At 37.3% G+C, this 15322-nt stretch overlaps 1 protein-coding gene across 3 annotated transcripts in view; it reads right to left on the minus strand.

The window, feature by feature from the left end:
* The window catches only part of STXBP6 (syntaxin binding protein 6), a 59874-nt gene extending 45412 nt beyond the window's left edge, over positions 1-14462 (minus strand). For all 3 annotated transcript variants that reach the window (XM_088529276.1, XM_088529275.1, XM_010216316.2), the window contains exon 1: positions 14296-14462. In XM_088529276.1, the coding sequence (XP_088385402.1) occupies positions 14296-14449 (154 nt within the window). In that variant the 5' untranslated portion in view covers positions 14450-14462. The remainder of the gene's footprint in view (positions 1-14295) is intronic.
* Positions 14463-15322: the final 860 nt, after the last annotated feature.

Below are 15322 nucleotides of genomic sequence, written 5' to 3' on the forward strand. Positions count from 1 at the left end.
AATTTCATCCATATCAGTATCTGTCAACAGAACAAACTTGAAAGTTTAGACAAAACTCCCAAGTTCTATACTACAAAATATTAAAAATGGGCTGTTCACTTCTAACACCTTATCTTTACAGCACTATTTATCTATTATGCAAGTTTATAGTTACTGAGCAACTTGGCGATAGCTACCTTTGTTTCAAGGATATTGGTAACTAGCGTCTTAAAATAAAGGACACGTCACTCATTCTTATTCTAAGAAATTCTATGTGAGCTCTGAGTCTGACTGCTTTGTCAGATAAAGCATATAGTCACAATATAACTTGACAAGGTTTCATGTACATCTCATTATTTTTTCTCAATTTCTTGAGTATCGATTCTATCTAATTCTTGCAGTATTTGCAAATGTACTCTGCTGAAAAAAATCATTTAAAAACATTTATATACTCAGAAAAAAATAATTTTACATAATTTTAATCAGCTTTGAAATTGATGCATTCCTGTCATAATTTAAGAGAAATGATTTTTGCCTTCTTAGGCAGCACTTTTCAAGACCTAAATAATTTACATTTCTTTTATTCTATTTTCTATATACTCACAGATGTTTGACAAACTGTATTATTAACATGTCACAGTATCAGAGATGAAGCATTTTATAGCAAAAAAAATTAAGTCACCACATTACACACAATCTCTATCTGCATTCTCTTGAAAGAAACACTAAGACAATTTATGACACAAATAGAACTAAAATATATGAGGATGGATGAATCATTTTCTGTGTTATTCACTAAGCTGAACACATATGGTTGTTTTACTATCTTTTCATGCATATTATGCATACATAGCATGTATTTCACATATATAGAGACTATACATATATTTATGTAAATAAAAGGATTTATGGAGAACAGTGAAAAAAGGGGTAGAAGGGGAGAAATTGTGAATTCTCCTTCTGTTATGATTAACATGCAAAAGAGAATGAAAGTCTGTACAGTAGAGGCACCAAAGCCATCGTTATGCTGCTGGATGGAAATGCTTTAACAGGTGAAAAGGAAGCCAGAGCAGAAGTAGCTGCACCAGAAGCGTGATAGCAGCATCCCAAACCTTTATGAGATGCTACACAACCATTTCCTATGGTCTGACTTCACCGCGGTGTCATAGTGAGCATTCATTCCAGAATGAATGGGGCGGGGGGAAAGTCTATAGGCTTCACTAACAGGCTTTACTCTCTCTATTTTTTTCAAATTTTTGCTTCTTTAGGCACCTTATTTTTTCCAAATAAAAAGTGCTTTTAAAGAGGGCTCTATAACCAAAACCAAAAGCATTTTTTTTCAGAAAAACAGTTTCTCTAACCCTTGACTCTAACCTTCCCATATACAGCTTGTGAGTAAGTGCTCACACACCAACCACCCAGTATCTTTCAGTCTTATTAGACACTGTAAGAGCAGAGAGGTCACAAAACCCCACGGAGCACCGCAAGCATCCTTTTGGGCTGAAGCCAGAGGAGGCTGCACAGGAAGATAAGAAATTGGAATTCTAAACTCGGAATGACTCCTCCTGAGCGGGGAATGAAGCCAAGTGATAGGATATCAAAATTTTCATAGACATAGTATACAGAAGGTTGGGTTTTCAGCTCTAGGAAGACTCTAGAAACAACAGGAAAAACAAAGCAAAACAAAAAATTCTCCATGGAGCGGTAGGGAAGACAAGAGCATGGCTATAAGATGGAAGACGACAAGAGGGGACTCCTTAAAAACAGCAAGGAGGTAAAAGCAGGTGGAATAATCAAAGGAGTGGAAAAGAAAAATCACTACTGCTTACGTGAGCTAGAAATGAAAGTGGTTGACAAAAGAAATGGGAAGAAGGTAGAAAGCAGGTTTTGAATAGGGTTGTTTTATTTGTTTAAAAAATTGGCAGGTTCTTCTGTAGAGCTAAACAGATGAAAATTAAGTTAAGGAGAAAGTTAAAAATAGAGGCAAGTGGACAATGGAAAGTTACTGGTGAATATTCCCATTCAGGAAGGAAGTGAGCAAAATTGAAGTGACAATTAGCTTGAAGTGAAGGAGCTATGCCTGGGCACAGAACTTTCTCCAAGAAAGTGCTGCAGTCTAAGATCACCAGAGAAAGACCCAGCAGTCTTTCTGAGAAAAAAGAGGAAATACAAACGGTCACACAAAAAATTCAATTAGCTAACCATAAAAAGGTGCAATTTGGAAGTGGGGGGGAGGGGGAAAGAAGAGAGAGAGAAGCCTTGCTACAGTAGTCTGCACAGAAACACTGAGAAAAGTTGACTACAAGAATCTTTATAGGAACTGCTTACATTAAAAAAAAGAAGAATAAAATAAAATAAAAGGTCATTTCAAGCATTTTTACCAGCCCTTTAAGGCATTTTAGAAGGGCAAAGAGTGGAAAAGACATCAAGAGATCAAATTCATTCCCCTAAATGAGATCAGTGGCTTTTGAAGTCAGGGAGGTTTTAAAAAGAGAAACACACAAATGTAAAGGATGAACAACCTTTAAAGGGTGCACAGTGAGCAAAGAGGAGAATAGCCCTTCAGAAATAAACTATTTACCAAGCGATCAAGGCAGAGCTGAAACAGTTTGTAACCACAAAGTAAGGTAAATGCTTACAGTAGGAAAAGCAGAGCTGTAGAGGGGCACAAAAATACGAGTAACACTTCCTTTTGAGTATAATGGTTAAGTTCACATCATTTCATCATCTCTTCCTAAACAGAGCCAAGGTTTTATATACTTTATTTCCATACACGCAGCCAGACTTGTATTGATCATCTATCTGTTCAAGTCTGCTGTAGTAGTGAGCTTTCCTGTGACCTTTCTAATAAATGCACTGGTAGAAGCTTGATATGAAGTGAAGGTCTGTTTTTTTCCCCTCAGAAATGTCAATGTCATTTTAACTCATATTCAAAGGGTTTCGGAAATCAATTTTTCCTAATATTTCTCCCCTCAAGAGTATACAATGGACTCCAGCAGTTCTGCAGCAAGAGCTGGTTTGATACACTCCAAATTACGGGTAGGAAGTTAGAAATAACCTCATACGCATGGAGAGCAAGTAACTTTTTTTTTTTTTTCTTTTCTTCCCCTTTCTTCCTCACCTGCCATAATTTGTCCTGCACCATCCCATTTCAATACCAACAGCTATGTTCTCATTTTCTGCTTTTTGTAAAGAGAAATGGGGTTTTCTTTTCAAAAAGTACTTTCAAAGTTAACCTAAATATTCAACATGAGCTCTGGATGCTTCACATCTACCTGCCAAGCAAAGCCAGAAAAGAAACAGTGATGGGGGGGGGGGGGAGGGGGGGCGAGAGAGAAACTGAATGAAAAACATTACAGAAAAAGCTAAAAAGTGCTACCTTGCAAAATGCTACCTTGCAAACATCTCTCCTCTCCTTCTTGCTTTAAGGGGTGGGGGGAAAGGACCTAGAGACCTAGACCCTCTACATTTGGGGTGAAGGAAACTATGCTGATGCACAATTTATTAAAAGCATATTAATAGATCACACAGATGCCAGTCTCCCTGCTCAGGGATGAATGCTAAAATACTCTTCTCAAATAAAAAGCATGGACTTAAAAGAAAATAGTATTTTATGCAACTGAAAGCTTGCTCTGAATAACACTGTGTTCCTGCACAACTCCCATACATGACAGTCAATATTCTTCTGGTTCAGTTCCTTAAGAACGACACTTCACATTAATCTTATGTCTCCAGTCTATAATAAATGTTAGTGGTAACTTTACCATACAAAAATGTTCTTGGAGGAGAAGATATATATATATATATATATATGTGTGTATATATATATATATATATATATATATATATGTATATATATTTGTCTCAGATTAAATAAGAGCTGTATGGCTTTCACATTTTCCAGATACCCTAACTAGTTCAGGCTCAGTCCCACAAGGGACAAACATCTACCAGTAGCTTGAACTCAACCCAGCATTCTCACTCAGAACCTGATTCTCCATGACCACTACCACCAGCTGTCATGGGATTTCTGAAAAACTTTTACTTGATTCAAAGTAATTCAAAGCCGTAGTAGACCTTTAACTAGTTGTGAATTTATAAGATTGTCCTAAGTACGCAAATATCTAAGTAAGTGCCTACTACAGTTCTTAATTTTACTGAATAATCCTACCAGATTGCCCAAGTGACACAATGGTCTCACTGAATAATATTTTTTTTTGATGGAGAACTAGTTTAACAAATACTGAAATACAAACTAAACAAAAATGTCAGTTTTTGTCACATCTAAATGGAAAATAGAACCTTTAATGAAGCTGATGTGTGTTTGTAGAAAAATAACCATTTGGTTAATCAGCTGCTATTAGAAACAACAAAAGAAAACAACAACAGCAACAATGCAAAAACCAGCGAACAGAGAAAGACATTTTTCTTTGGGGCATTATAGTTTGATTACTCTGGGTCATAATATCATCCTTCAAATTTGTAACACAGACTAGAGCTTCAATTCTAAACAAAAAATCCAAGACAAGGTTCATATTTCCAAAAATATCCAAGACAGATTCATGTTTTCATTCATGATATTTCATTAGCGAATTCCCTTATATTACAATCTACACTGCTTAAAAAAAAACAAAACGTGCAACTATAACTTTGTGCATGTTGGTTTTCCTTTACCTGCTGTTTCTCCCATAGGCATGAATTCACTTTCAGCTAGGAGCACAAAAACAACCATATGAAGAACTGACAACTAACCCAATCCTGTGGAAACCCAGCAAGAAACTTTGGAGAAATGTGGAGTTAGGCTTTCTGCTAAAAACAAAGATAGCCAAATTACGGCTCAAGTTAAATTACTACAAACATTTGGTTGCACAGAAAAATAAGTGACAATATCAAAGTACTGCAGTTCAAACTGTCATCTCGCCTTCTAACTCTATCTTAAACATATGCGTAATAAAAATACTGTTAAGAACACCTATCCATTTAATTTTAGTTCATGATTGGAAGAAACACCTATCAGAGAAATAGCTGGTCTCTGGAATGTATTTCCTCCTTACAAGTCACTTCATCCATGAAGCCTTCCTCTTCCTTGTCCATCTCTGATGGCTCTATGTCCTAAGGGAAGGAATAGAGAAGGAGACAAAGGTAGCACAGAAATCCACATGGTCAAAGATTAACCTGTGCTAGATTTACTGAATCCTTTTCCATGGCAGAGCAGTGGTTTTCTACACAGAAGTTTCTCTAGGTCTTCTGGTCTTTTGCCTTATTTTCTTAAAACAAATATATTGTTATTAGGCTTAAACTGGAGTTCATATCTGTTCATATAGGAGTTCATCATCTGAGTGAAAAAAGATACTTATCTACATATCAAAAATGACTAGAACTGCTGAACTGGTGCTATTTACTTCTCTCTTCAAATTCAGAAGAGATCACGGGAAAGCTGAAAGCTCAGGTTATTCCTGATTGGCTGGATAACAACAACAGAAAAAACAACCACTGAAGGTTAATGATAAAGTGCTTTAGTCTTCACAGTATCTCAGTATGGATTGGAAAAGCTACCTTTTCACCTGGCAGCAATATGCTGTATAGGATGCATATGTACTTAGACTTAAGAAAAAAAAACACAAGAACTCTACTGGTTTGTGGAGTTACCCATACTGATTGATTTCTTTTTTCCCCCCTCTTTTCTACATCTGTTCCCCTCACCCGGCCTCTGCCTCCAAGAAAAGAAGCTATTTGTCATTAGCTCCCTAAATGGTTTATTAGGCTATGCTAGCCTCTAACCCAGAAAGTAATAAACTTCATCTTTGTATGAAATAATAAATACATTAGTTGTCAACCACCTGCAATGCACAAAGAACAATACTTGCTTTTAAAATTTGGCACATCTAAAGACAAGTCTATTTTGCATTTCAGCTATATTTCAGAGAGGTATTTGGAACTGTTTTTTTTCCATAGCACAATGTGCTGTAAGCTTACAAAAAAATTTAGAATTGCATTTCAGAGTCCAGTTGAATCAGACAGTAATACTTAAGGGCTTTACTATTCAACAGATCCAGTGATCCATCTAGACAACAGTCTAGAATCCTTTGAAGCATGATGCAGGACATCCCTTTTTCAAGTCCTGAAGTAATTCTCCAGCTACCCCACAAGCCTTTTCTCAATCTGCCCTCCATAGGTAAAGGATGATTTTGCTCTTTTGCTGCCCAACTACTCTCTACTATGCTTACGCAGTGCTCAGTGCAAAGAGCATTCCCTCAGGCAGATGGGATAGCTGAGGGATGATTTTCCTGTACTTGCATGCTACATTTATATAAGCTATTCTTGAAACGATCAGTGAAACAAAAACAGTGATACAAAAATAAAACACAATTATTAGAACCTCAACAAAACCTCTATTGAGTTCTTGCTGTTTCACTTTTAAGTGGATCTAACAAATTTCATTTGCCAAAAATCACATAGGTTTTGGGACAATTAATTTTAGATGATCCTAGGCACTTATGCTGCCAAAATTTCTTTAGGCATCTGTCATTATTGCAGATGAACACACATACACACACACAGAGGCTACATGTTGAAAAACTTTTGTTTTCAATAGACTATTCCCAAGTATATGGTGTTTAAACACTTTGAAACTAAACCTTCCATGTAAGGATATTATTTTGGTTCAAAAGTTTGGCTTTCCTCCAAGCCGTTGATCTTACTCCCAGAAAACAGCTCTCACCATTACTTCACTGCTCCACACAGGGCAACAGAAGCAGAGGAGATGGAGAAAAGACATGCAGCAGGGTCTGATATGCTATCGTCTACAAAAAGCATTCAGTATTTACTGCATTCAGCAAGAAGTTTGTGTTGCACCTTTCCCTTCCACCTTCCCAAGAGGACAACACAGAAAGGCAACTAGTTTCTTGAAGCTGTTTTCCTAGCCACCTAGATTCAGAGGATATAAACCTGCTCTTCACTGTGTTCTGAACATATTCCACACTGCTACAATGGTATCTCAGACCAACCAAACCTTTTACACCTCTTAGACCTAATTAAGGCACTTTGCTAGACTAGATATATCTACAAAGAGAGTACTTACTCCTGTAAGTAGATCGAAAAACAGAAGTTTTGGACTTCTTAAAATAGCACAATTTGCATTTATCTTAAGATAAATATTTATCTAGATGCCTGTACAGTATAGGAAGATTTTATGGATTTGGTCATATTTACAAATGAAAGTTTCATAGCACTTATCTCAAAGAGAAGCTGCTTAGAGTTCATCTGTATCTCAGAAGGACCATCCAAAGATCTAGGCAGCTGCTTAAGCTGTTACCAAGAAAAATGAGGTTTAGATTTCACATAAATGAACTTCTCTTCAAAACATGACCATTAGAGAACTTGAGTTTCAGTACAGCTGTAGGTCCATCACTCCCTAAGCCAGCAGAAAGGGATTTTGTGCTGTTGGGCTCTAACAAACAAAGCAAAAGAACAACTGAAAGGGTGTGTCAGACTTTCCCTATGAAGTAGGGCCAGCTAAATTGTTGGAGATTGTTTTAACTTGGACAAATGGGTAGTTCTTCCTTGATACAAGGCCAACAAAACTTTGCATAGTTTATATTCCCTCAGCTTCCCCACCCTACATGTGCTGTTCTTCCGTCTTGTTAGGATATGCATAATCAGATTATGAAAACCAAGTTATATAAAAGTCTTAATAGAATGAGGCTGGAGGGAAAACGTTGCTTGCCATCAATGCAGAATAATTGATATACATACATATATGCACATCTGAGACCATGACCTTATTTTATCCCTGCATTCTCTCTGGTATTTGAGATGTTCAGATATTACACTAGTGAGGGAGTGCTCAAGAGAATTAGTTCAAGGTTCCTTAATTTTATAGGTAGTGCATTACTTGATTCGTATCTGAGCACCTATGATAGAGGTTCGGATGAATTACTGATACAGGCAAATCACAGTGTAAGATCAATATTGACTGCCATTTTCCTATTTAATTCACATAAACAAGTTTCTTCATAGATAAAAGTCACATAACAGCTAACATTCGAAGGTTATTCTTATTCAATGCATTATTCATCCATTTCTTTTACAAGACAAAAAAAAAAAAAAAAAAAAAACACTACCTAGAGACAGAGATGCTTGACGCAGATTCTAATTGGCTTAGGCATCCTTACCCAAAACATTCCTCATGTGTTGTTTGGTATTGAAAAATCATTTGATACTCCAGACTTCAAAGAACAGAAGTATGACAAAAGCTTGTAAGATTTGGTTCCTAAAGACACTTTGAGATACTATATGGAAAACGTGTTAAGGTGGCGTGTATCTACTAGAAGAGTTTGCATATAACAAGCAATTTCCAGGGAAAGGAGAATTCTATGTTTCTTTACAAGTTGGTACAACACTATTGATGAGTGAAAAACCCAGATTTTACTTTTTTCTTATTATTATTCAATACTATTCAGGTTTACAAAAGTATTGCAAATGCCACTCTGAAGCAACATGAAAACTAGAGGAAATACTCAAGCTGAATCTACCAATTTTAATCATGATAGAGTAAGAATAGTTCCCATCAGAACTAGAGAAAAAAGGACACTTTTGCTAACATAGGTCTCATGCACACAAGTGCTATACTTGAATTTTAAGAAGTAGGTACCACAAAATATCCGTTAGTAGTATACCTTTATTTCCAGTCTTGTATTTTTAATCACATATGAGATACCATGCCCTATAACTAACTTAAAATAAATTAACTCTTCCAAAATCAGCACGCCTTTCAAACAGAAACATTAACCTGACATTAAACTTACTGCAAGCATCTGTAATGTTCTGAGCAAAATGTTGTTGCAAAATATGCTGCACTTACTGAAGTCGATTTAGCTCTTTAGGAAGGTAAACCTTCAGAAACACAAACACAGCACAAACAGTTCTTAGCAATGAACAAAGGAATACAGAGTCTTCATCCTCTTCTGAGCAGGGAAGGAGGGGAACAGAACTCCAACTTACCTACTTTGTGTAAGACTTTCTAAGCCTTCAAGGAAAAGGCTTGAAATTCTAAGATTTATCTTCATTTAATATACATAGTGTAAGCTGTGTGTTGCACTCTTTACTCTTTCATTTGGTGCATAACAAATTACATCAACACAGACTTCATATTACAGAATATTTAATTTATCCCTTTTTATTGCAAAACAATGTTCCATTAAATAAAAAGATCAAATCCTTCACTTCAGCCATCAACTTTTTGTTTGTTTTTGGAGTAGGAGTAAGTTTAATATAATCTAGTTTGAGATTTTTGAAATCCTTTGGGGGAAGGAGGAGGTATATGTACACAAAAAGTAATTTGAAAAGATGGATTTTGAATAAAACAAGGACTGTATTACAACCACAAGTTCCCTAGATCAAAATATCACTTTAAAAAACTCAAAGTAATGTACAAAAGATAACTTCCGAGGTTTATCATTCTGCTACAATTCTATTCTGAAAAAAAATGTTGACATAGTGCAACCTGAGAATCTATGAAACATCAGGCATAAATAATGCACACAGTAGGCTTGCAAATTAGAAAATATTTTCCTCCACTTTGAGAAGGAGAAAGTCTTAGGCAAGAAGCTTTCAAAACCTGTGTTCTGTGGCTTTGCTATAGCAAGATCTCATACTATGCAAATGTAAGCAATATGTATTTTTCATGCTAAGCTGAACAGAACTCAGTAAGTGGGTATCAGAACATAAGCATATAATAAGGAACCATTCAGAGCAGGAACAGCAAGCAGAGTGTGGCTGCCAAGGAAATTAATTTTTTTCTCTCTTCTTTATTAATTACGAAACACAGAGGGGATCTGTAAGGAGGAGTAAGAAGCTAATCTAACTCCACGTCACCTGTTTTTAAAACACTCACATGTTTTAATCAGAGATAGAACTCTTCAGAGGTTCTTACTTGGCTTAGATTTTGAAGTTCCTTTTAGAAAATGGAACTGGGTGCATCGTAGCATTGAAACAAGTGATACCTAGACTCCTAAATCCCCTTGAGAGAGCTGTAGACTTAAAATACCCAGAACTACTTTCCAAATAAAAATATGTCCTGATATAGAAGAAAAAGGAGCTTGAAGAACTGTACTCCATATTAGAGAATCACCTATATAAGTAGATTAAGGTAACTGTCTTGACAAGTTCATATGAATGCTGCTGCTGACACGTCAACATTTGTGACCAATTCACTAAGCTGTGATGCAAGAGGGAAGCACTTGGGGAGCACCGTCCTTCTCTTTGCCATCCTCCGTCCAGGACACAACATTGGGTAGGTTTGACCACAACTAGTTATTTATGCCCACTACTACTGGAAGCAACAGCTGAGGTATCAGTGCTCTCCTTTAAGCAGATCAGCAGCCAACTCAGAACAACAAATGTAGATCATTGGACACAGCAGGAATAGGACAGGTAAACACCCCTTTACCCTATAAGGACTAGAATTATTATGCTTTCTTTCCCCTCCCCTACGTATGACAATAATTTCATTTCATTTAGGGATGGCAAAGAAAGAAGAAAGACTATTACAGCCCAAAAAAATAGGGGTATGGAGGGGAGGAGTTGCACTCAGTTTTAAAACCATTTTGGCTTCTAAAACTTGCACTCAAATTTTGTTCTTTGTGGCAGAAGGGCAAGAAAGGCTGGTGCAGCCAAGCTCAGTTTGACACACAGTAATTTAGGTTCAAAAGGAACCATCTGATTCATTCAATTCATTGAAAGTGTAGTTGTTTTTTAGTCCTTAAAGGTCAATGTCATACCTGTACATACAAAACAGAACAATTCCAATGCACTGTAACAAGAATTTTTAATATAAAAATGTACCTAAACACAATCAGAAGAGGAAACAACAACAGATTTGTGCACATGGATGTGAGAGAGAACAGCGTTCTGTATGCCTGAAGTGATCTTTTCAGTATTTTATATTTAGTTCAAAATTCTAAATAAGGCTAAAAGCTATTTTAAACAATTTTGTTACCATTATATAAGACAATGGAGGCAAAATTCAAACTCAGGTTTGATTCAATAACTGTCACCAGGTCTGCTAGTGTGGAGGAGGTGATAAATACCCACTTTCAGCTTTGAATTTCCTCCTTTTTTTCTGTGTCAGATCCTTTTCTATATTAAGGAAAAAAATAAAAATAAAAATAAAAACAAACACACACCCTCAGTTGTCATCCTCTCAGTTCTGCCTACAGCCACCCCACTTCTGTTTCCCATTTACCTACTGCTTGCTTGGCTGTTCTGCTTTGACTAAATCATTCCCCAAGAGATCTCTGAGGGCCATCATTGCCTGTCAGATGTCATCAGCCCTGTCACTGCAGGAGAGGGTGGCAGGTTGCAGGTAACCAGCCATCCACCTTTGCAGTAAGCAGTTTGCTGCAGTATTCTTACACTGACCAGCATCACTCGCAGATCACACATTTTTGGAGCACTAACAGATATTTCTAATAAACTATGTTTTATATTGTCAACTAAAAACTCATGCCTTTCAAGGCAATCTCTCCCTTATTCCCTCATTTTCCTCTGTTCAACACTTGATTTTGGCAATGCATTAGTATATCTCCCATCCATTACACTCTTATAAACCTAAAGACTTTAGGGAGGAAGACAGGCACTTCAGTGCTGCTGCTTCTCTCCCTGCACAGTGTCTCCATCCAGATGTCCCAAACTGCAAACAGACAGCAATTATCTGATCACATACTTTCAAGTCAACAAAGAAGAACAAACTCCAGTTTTAATTCATGCATTTTGTCAGTTACAAACTGTTTGGTAAATAAAAATGTCCATTACAACTGGTTGATGCTTGGATTTCTGTTCCCTCACTGAATGAAACTACAATGACAGGCCATTTTCTTTCCCCCCGAATTTATAACCTTAGCAACTCAGCTCCTACGGGTGTTGTTTCAGCTAACAAATTCAGCTCTCAACAGTAAATCATCAAAACACTTTCAGCAAAGGGCAAATGGAATCAGTGTGAGGAAACTCAGAGCACAAAACTATTCTAGTTGCTACATTTGTCAACACATAGCAAACTCAGGAAAAACTGTGTCCAGGTACATAGGCTGAAAGGGAAGGACCGATACGCTAGAAGCATAAGGGACCACTTAAAGCACCCTAGCATATCAAAGATACTTGCCCACACTTAGTTGGCAGGCATACGACAGACCACAGGAACTTCTGCCTTTCTGGAGATGTATCTGGAGGAGAGGCTTGACATAACTGGAAATCTAAAATCACACTGGATGCCAACCTCCTGGCAAATCAATTCTAAGCCAAGCTTGGAAATAGGTGTAAACAACATGTGAATCAGGATGATAAACTGTTCTCAAACTCCCTTCAGACAATCTTGGCTGAAATTAAGATAAATGCCACTACATATAACCAGCAAGTACTGAAAAGCAGAATCTTAATTAAAAAAGGGGGGGGGGGGGAGGTATAATCCTTGATATGGGCATTTAGCCATGAGAAAAAACACTGTAAGAAGTGATCACACACATACATAAACTATTTTAAGAAATACCACCTATTTCAGGATTTTTCCATCAGGTACAATATAGCTAAATGAATATGAATGGTATCAGCCTAGCATGATTTTGAAAAGAACTGCCTTTTTCTTTTCTTTTTTTTTTTTTTTTTTTCTTCCCCAACCTCCTCTCTCCAAAGATTTGCAAAGTGTTTAAAGATTAAATAACAGCAAATCCGAATGCAGGTCCTTGTTACACTTGTTGTTCAGGAGCAGGAAGCCAGAGGCAGAGCAGATGCTGTGGGCAGCATGGCCACCCTGCCGGACATGATCCCAGCAGCAGCAGCAGAGCAGCCAGCTGTGCCCAGCACCAGCCCGGCCGGCTGCACCCAACCGCACCGAGACCTCCCTCATGGCCTGGAATCTAGAGGGACGTCGCCACCTAAAACTTGCTCAAGTTGTAATGAGAGCCACCAGTTCAACCCAAAGACGCAGCATCACACTGCAGTAAGTCATGAATCACTTCGTGACAGCTCCGCTGCCTTCCTAAATTCAACTGTTCAAATAAATACATAAATAAAATATCCTGAAGATCACAGGGCAGCAGGAAAAAGCTGGTCTACTATTCTTTACTTAGGCTTGCCAAAAAACATTTCATAAATAGTTTATACTATTTGGCAGCACAGACAGGAGGGAGGAAGGAAAGAGATCAAATTCAACATGTGAAACTCAATTGACCAAATGCTTGTTTCCCTTGCTTCTTTTACAGGAAAGATTAAGAAACAAACAAACAAAAACAATGCCACACAATTCAACTCTACATTACTCTTTCTGGTAGGCTTTATTTTCCAAAATTACAAGAGAATATGTAAATAGTTAAAAGGGGAATAAAAAAAAAAAAAGGAAAAAAAAGAAAAAATACAAATCAACAACCACTCCCCCACACACTTTTTCAACTGTTCTAAATTTTCAACTGATATTCAGCATGGAAAATATTGTTTTATAGATTAACTTTGGATAATATTTAAAACTAGAGTAGATACCTTGGGTCAGGTATCCAAAATATCTTAAGTTACCCAGAGGTTTTCATTTACACATTTTAAAAAATTTTACTGGACCTTGAACCGAGAGTGTAAAAGAACAGAGACAACACAAAACAATTACTAGCTAATCGATTCAACAAAATTCAAACTCTTACTTGTATTTGTAAAACCATTCAATGATTTTCATCTGAACAGATCTCCCTGTTCCACTTTGAAGTCAAAGGGGGTCTTTACACTTCTGTTTCTCCTTCAACACAAATTTTTCTATCTTCTATTCCTTTTAAAGTCAGGCCATTGACACATAACAGTACTGCTTTGTTCAATGAACTGAAAATATTCCAGCTCAAAGTGTTATCAGTTCATTAAGTCCACAGATGTAATATACGGAGGCAAATGTAGAAAGGAAAACATATTTGCTTCAAACAAACAAGAAATTTAAGAGCACATATAAGCAAATATAATGTGAAGTTCATCCCTCCGAGACAGATCTCAACCTCAATTACCAAATATTTTATCTACTTGTGAACAATGAAGAGTTCTCTCCTAGCATAGCTGGGAAGTATGAACAACAACGCCACCCGTTTGATTTATTACATGGTATAAATATTAAGAAACCATGCACTCAAGGCTACCAAGATTAAAAATGCAACCATCATAATTCTAATCTTACGTTATTAACATTCAAGTCGTGCAACTCCTTAAAGCTATGGGTAACATCTGATCCGTTCATCAAACTTCAGATATAAACCACAAGAGACAGCTAGATGTCAAGATCATTTACCTTACCTGACAGGCAGATATATGTTAAGTATTCACCCTGACCTCCAGTAGCCAGGAAAGGAATCTTTTTCTTCGTTCTTCTTTTCACTTGAACAGCTCCCAACATCCTTTCATCATGGGGGGCAAAAATTTCCTTGCTGATTGCAGATTTGGCACTCATTGTAGATTATAGATAGAGCTGACCTCCAAAAAAAATCTAAAAATAAAATGAAAGACCAAAAACATTAGGAACTACCCCCAGATACAATTAACTTGCATAGGTATTAGCAATGCTGACCTCCAAATGAAGTCTTTAATGATTTAGAGTTGAGGGGAGATAATTTCATGCATTTAACTGGAGGCAGAATTTTCAAAGTATCTAAGAGCTTTCAAGCACTTACTAAGTTAAGCACACTTTGAAATCCCTCCAAAGCTAGGCTGGCTTATTTGGGGCAGGAGCAGCCCACCAGCACTTCAGCGTAATACTAAATCTTCTCAGAGACACCCCCTGTAATCTGTAGTTTTGCATGAAAGCCCCGTTTATTCTCCCCGAGGCACTGGAGGAAAACTCATCTGTCCCACCAGAGGGGCAACCCAAAGGAACACTCGAACTCGAGTCCATGCCCCCTCTACAGCTTCGTCCCATCTGCAGACAGCAAGTTGCCTTCACTGAAAATACGGGAAGGTTATATCTCTTCCAAAGCTACCGTTTGCAGAGCATTTCTCTGCTTAGCACCTCATCCACTCGGCAGTTTGCTGGACTGCATCTTACTGCACTTATTTCTGCACTAAGTCTGTTAACAAGTGTGCAAGTCCCACAGATAGAGGCTTACAGATCTGAAGGAACTCCCATGGCCAGAAACAAGCTCCTTTTTTGATCCTCATATCCTTTTAAAAAATCATTTGCCATGTAATGGTTTACTCTAGGAAATTTAAAATAAGCCAGGTGGCTTCCTGCCTGCTTTCTCAAGTCTCACTGCTTTTCTACTGCGAATATTTTCTACTTGCTCAGCATTAGCCTTAGCAAGCCTAAGATCCTCCCAGGAACCAGCTG

The sequence above is a fragment of the Tinamus guttatus genome, unplaced genomic scaffold (genome assembly GCF_059628265.1).
Source record: "Tinamus guttatus ecotype Peru unplaced genomic scaffold, ASM5962826v1 Tinamus_guttatus_pri_ptg000327l, whole genome shotgun sequence".
NCBI lineage: Eukaryota > Metazoa > Chordata > Aves > Tinamiformes > Tinamidae > Tinamus > Tinamus guttatus.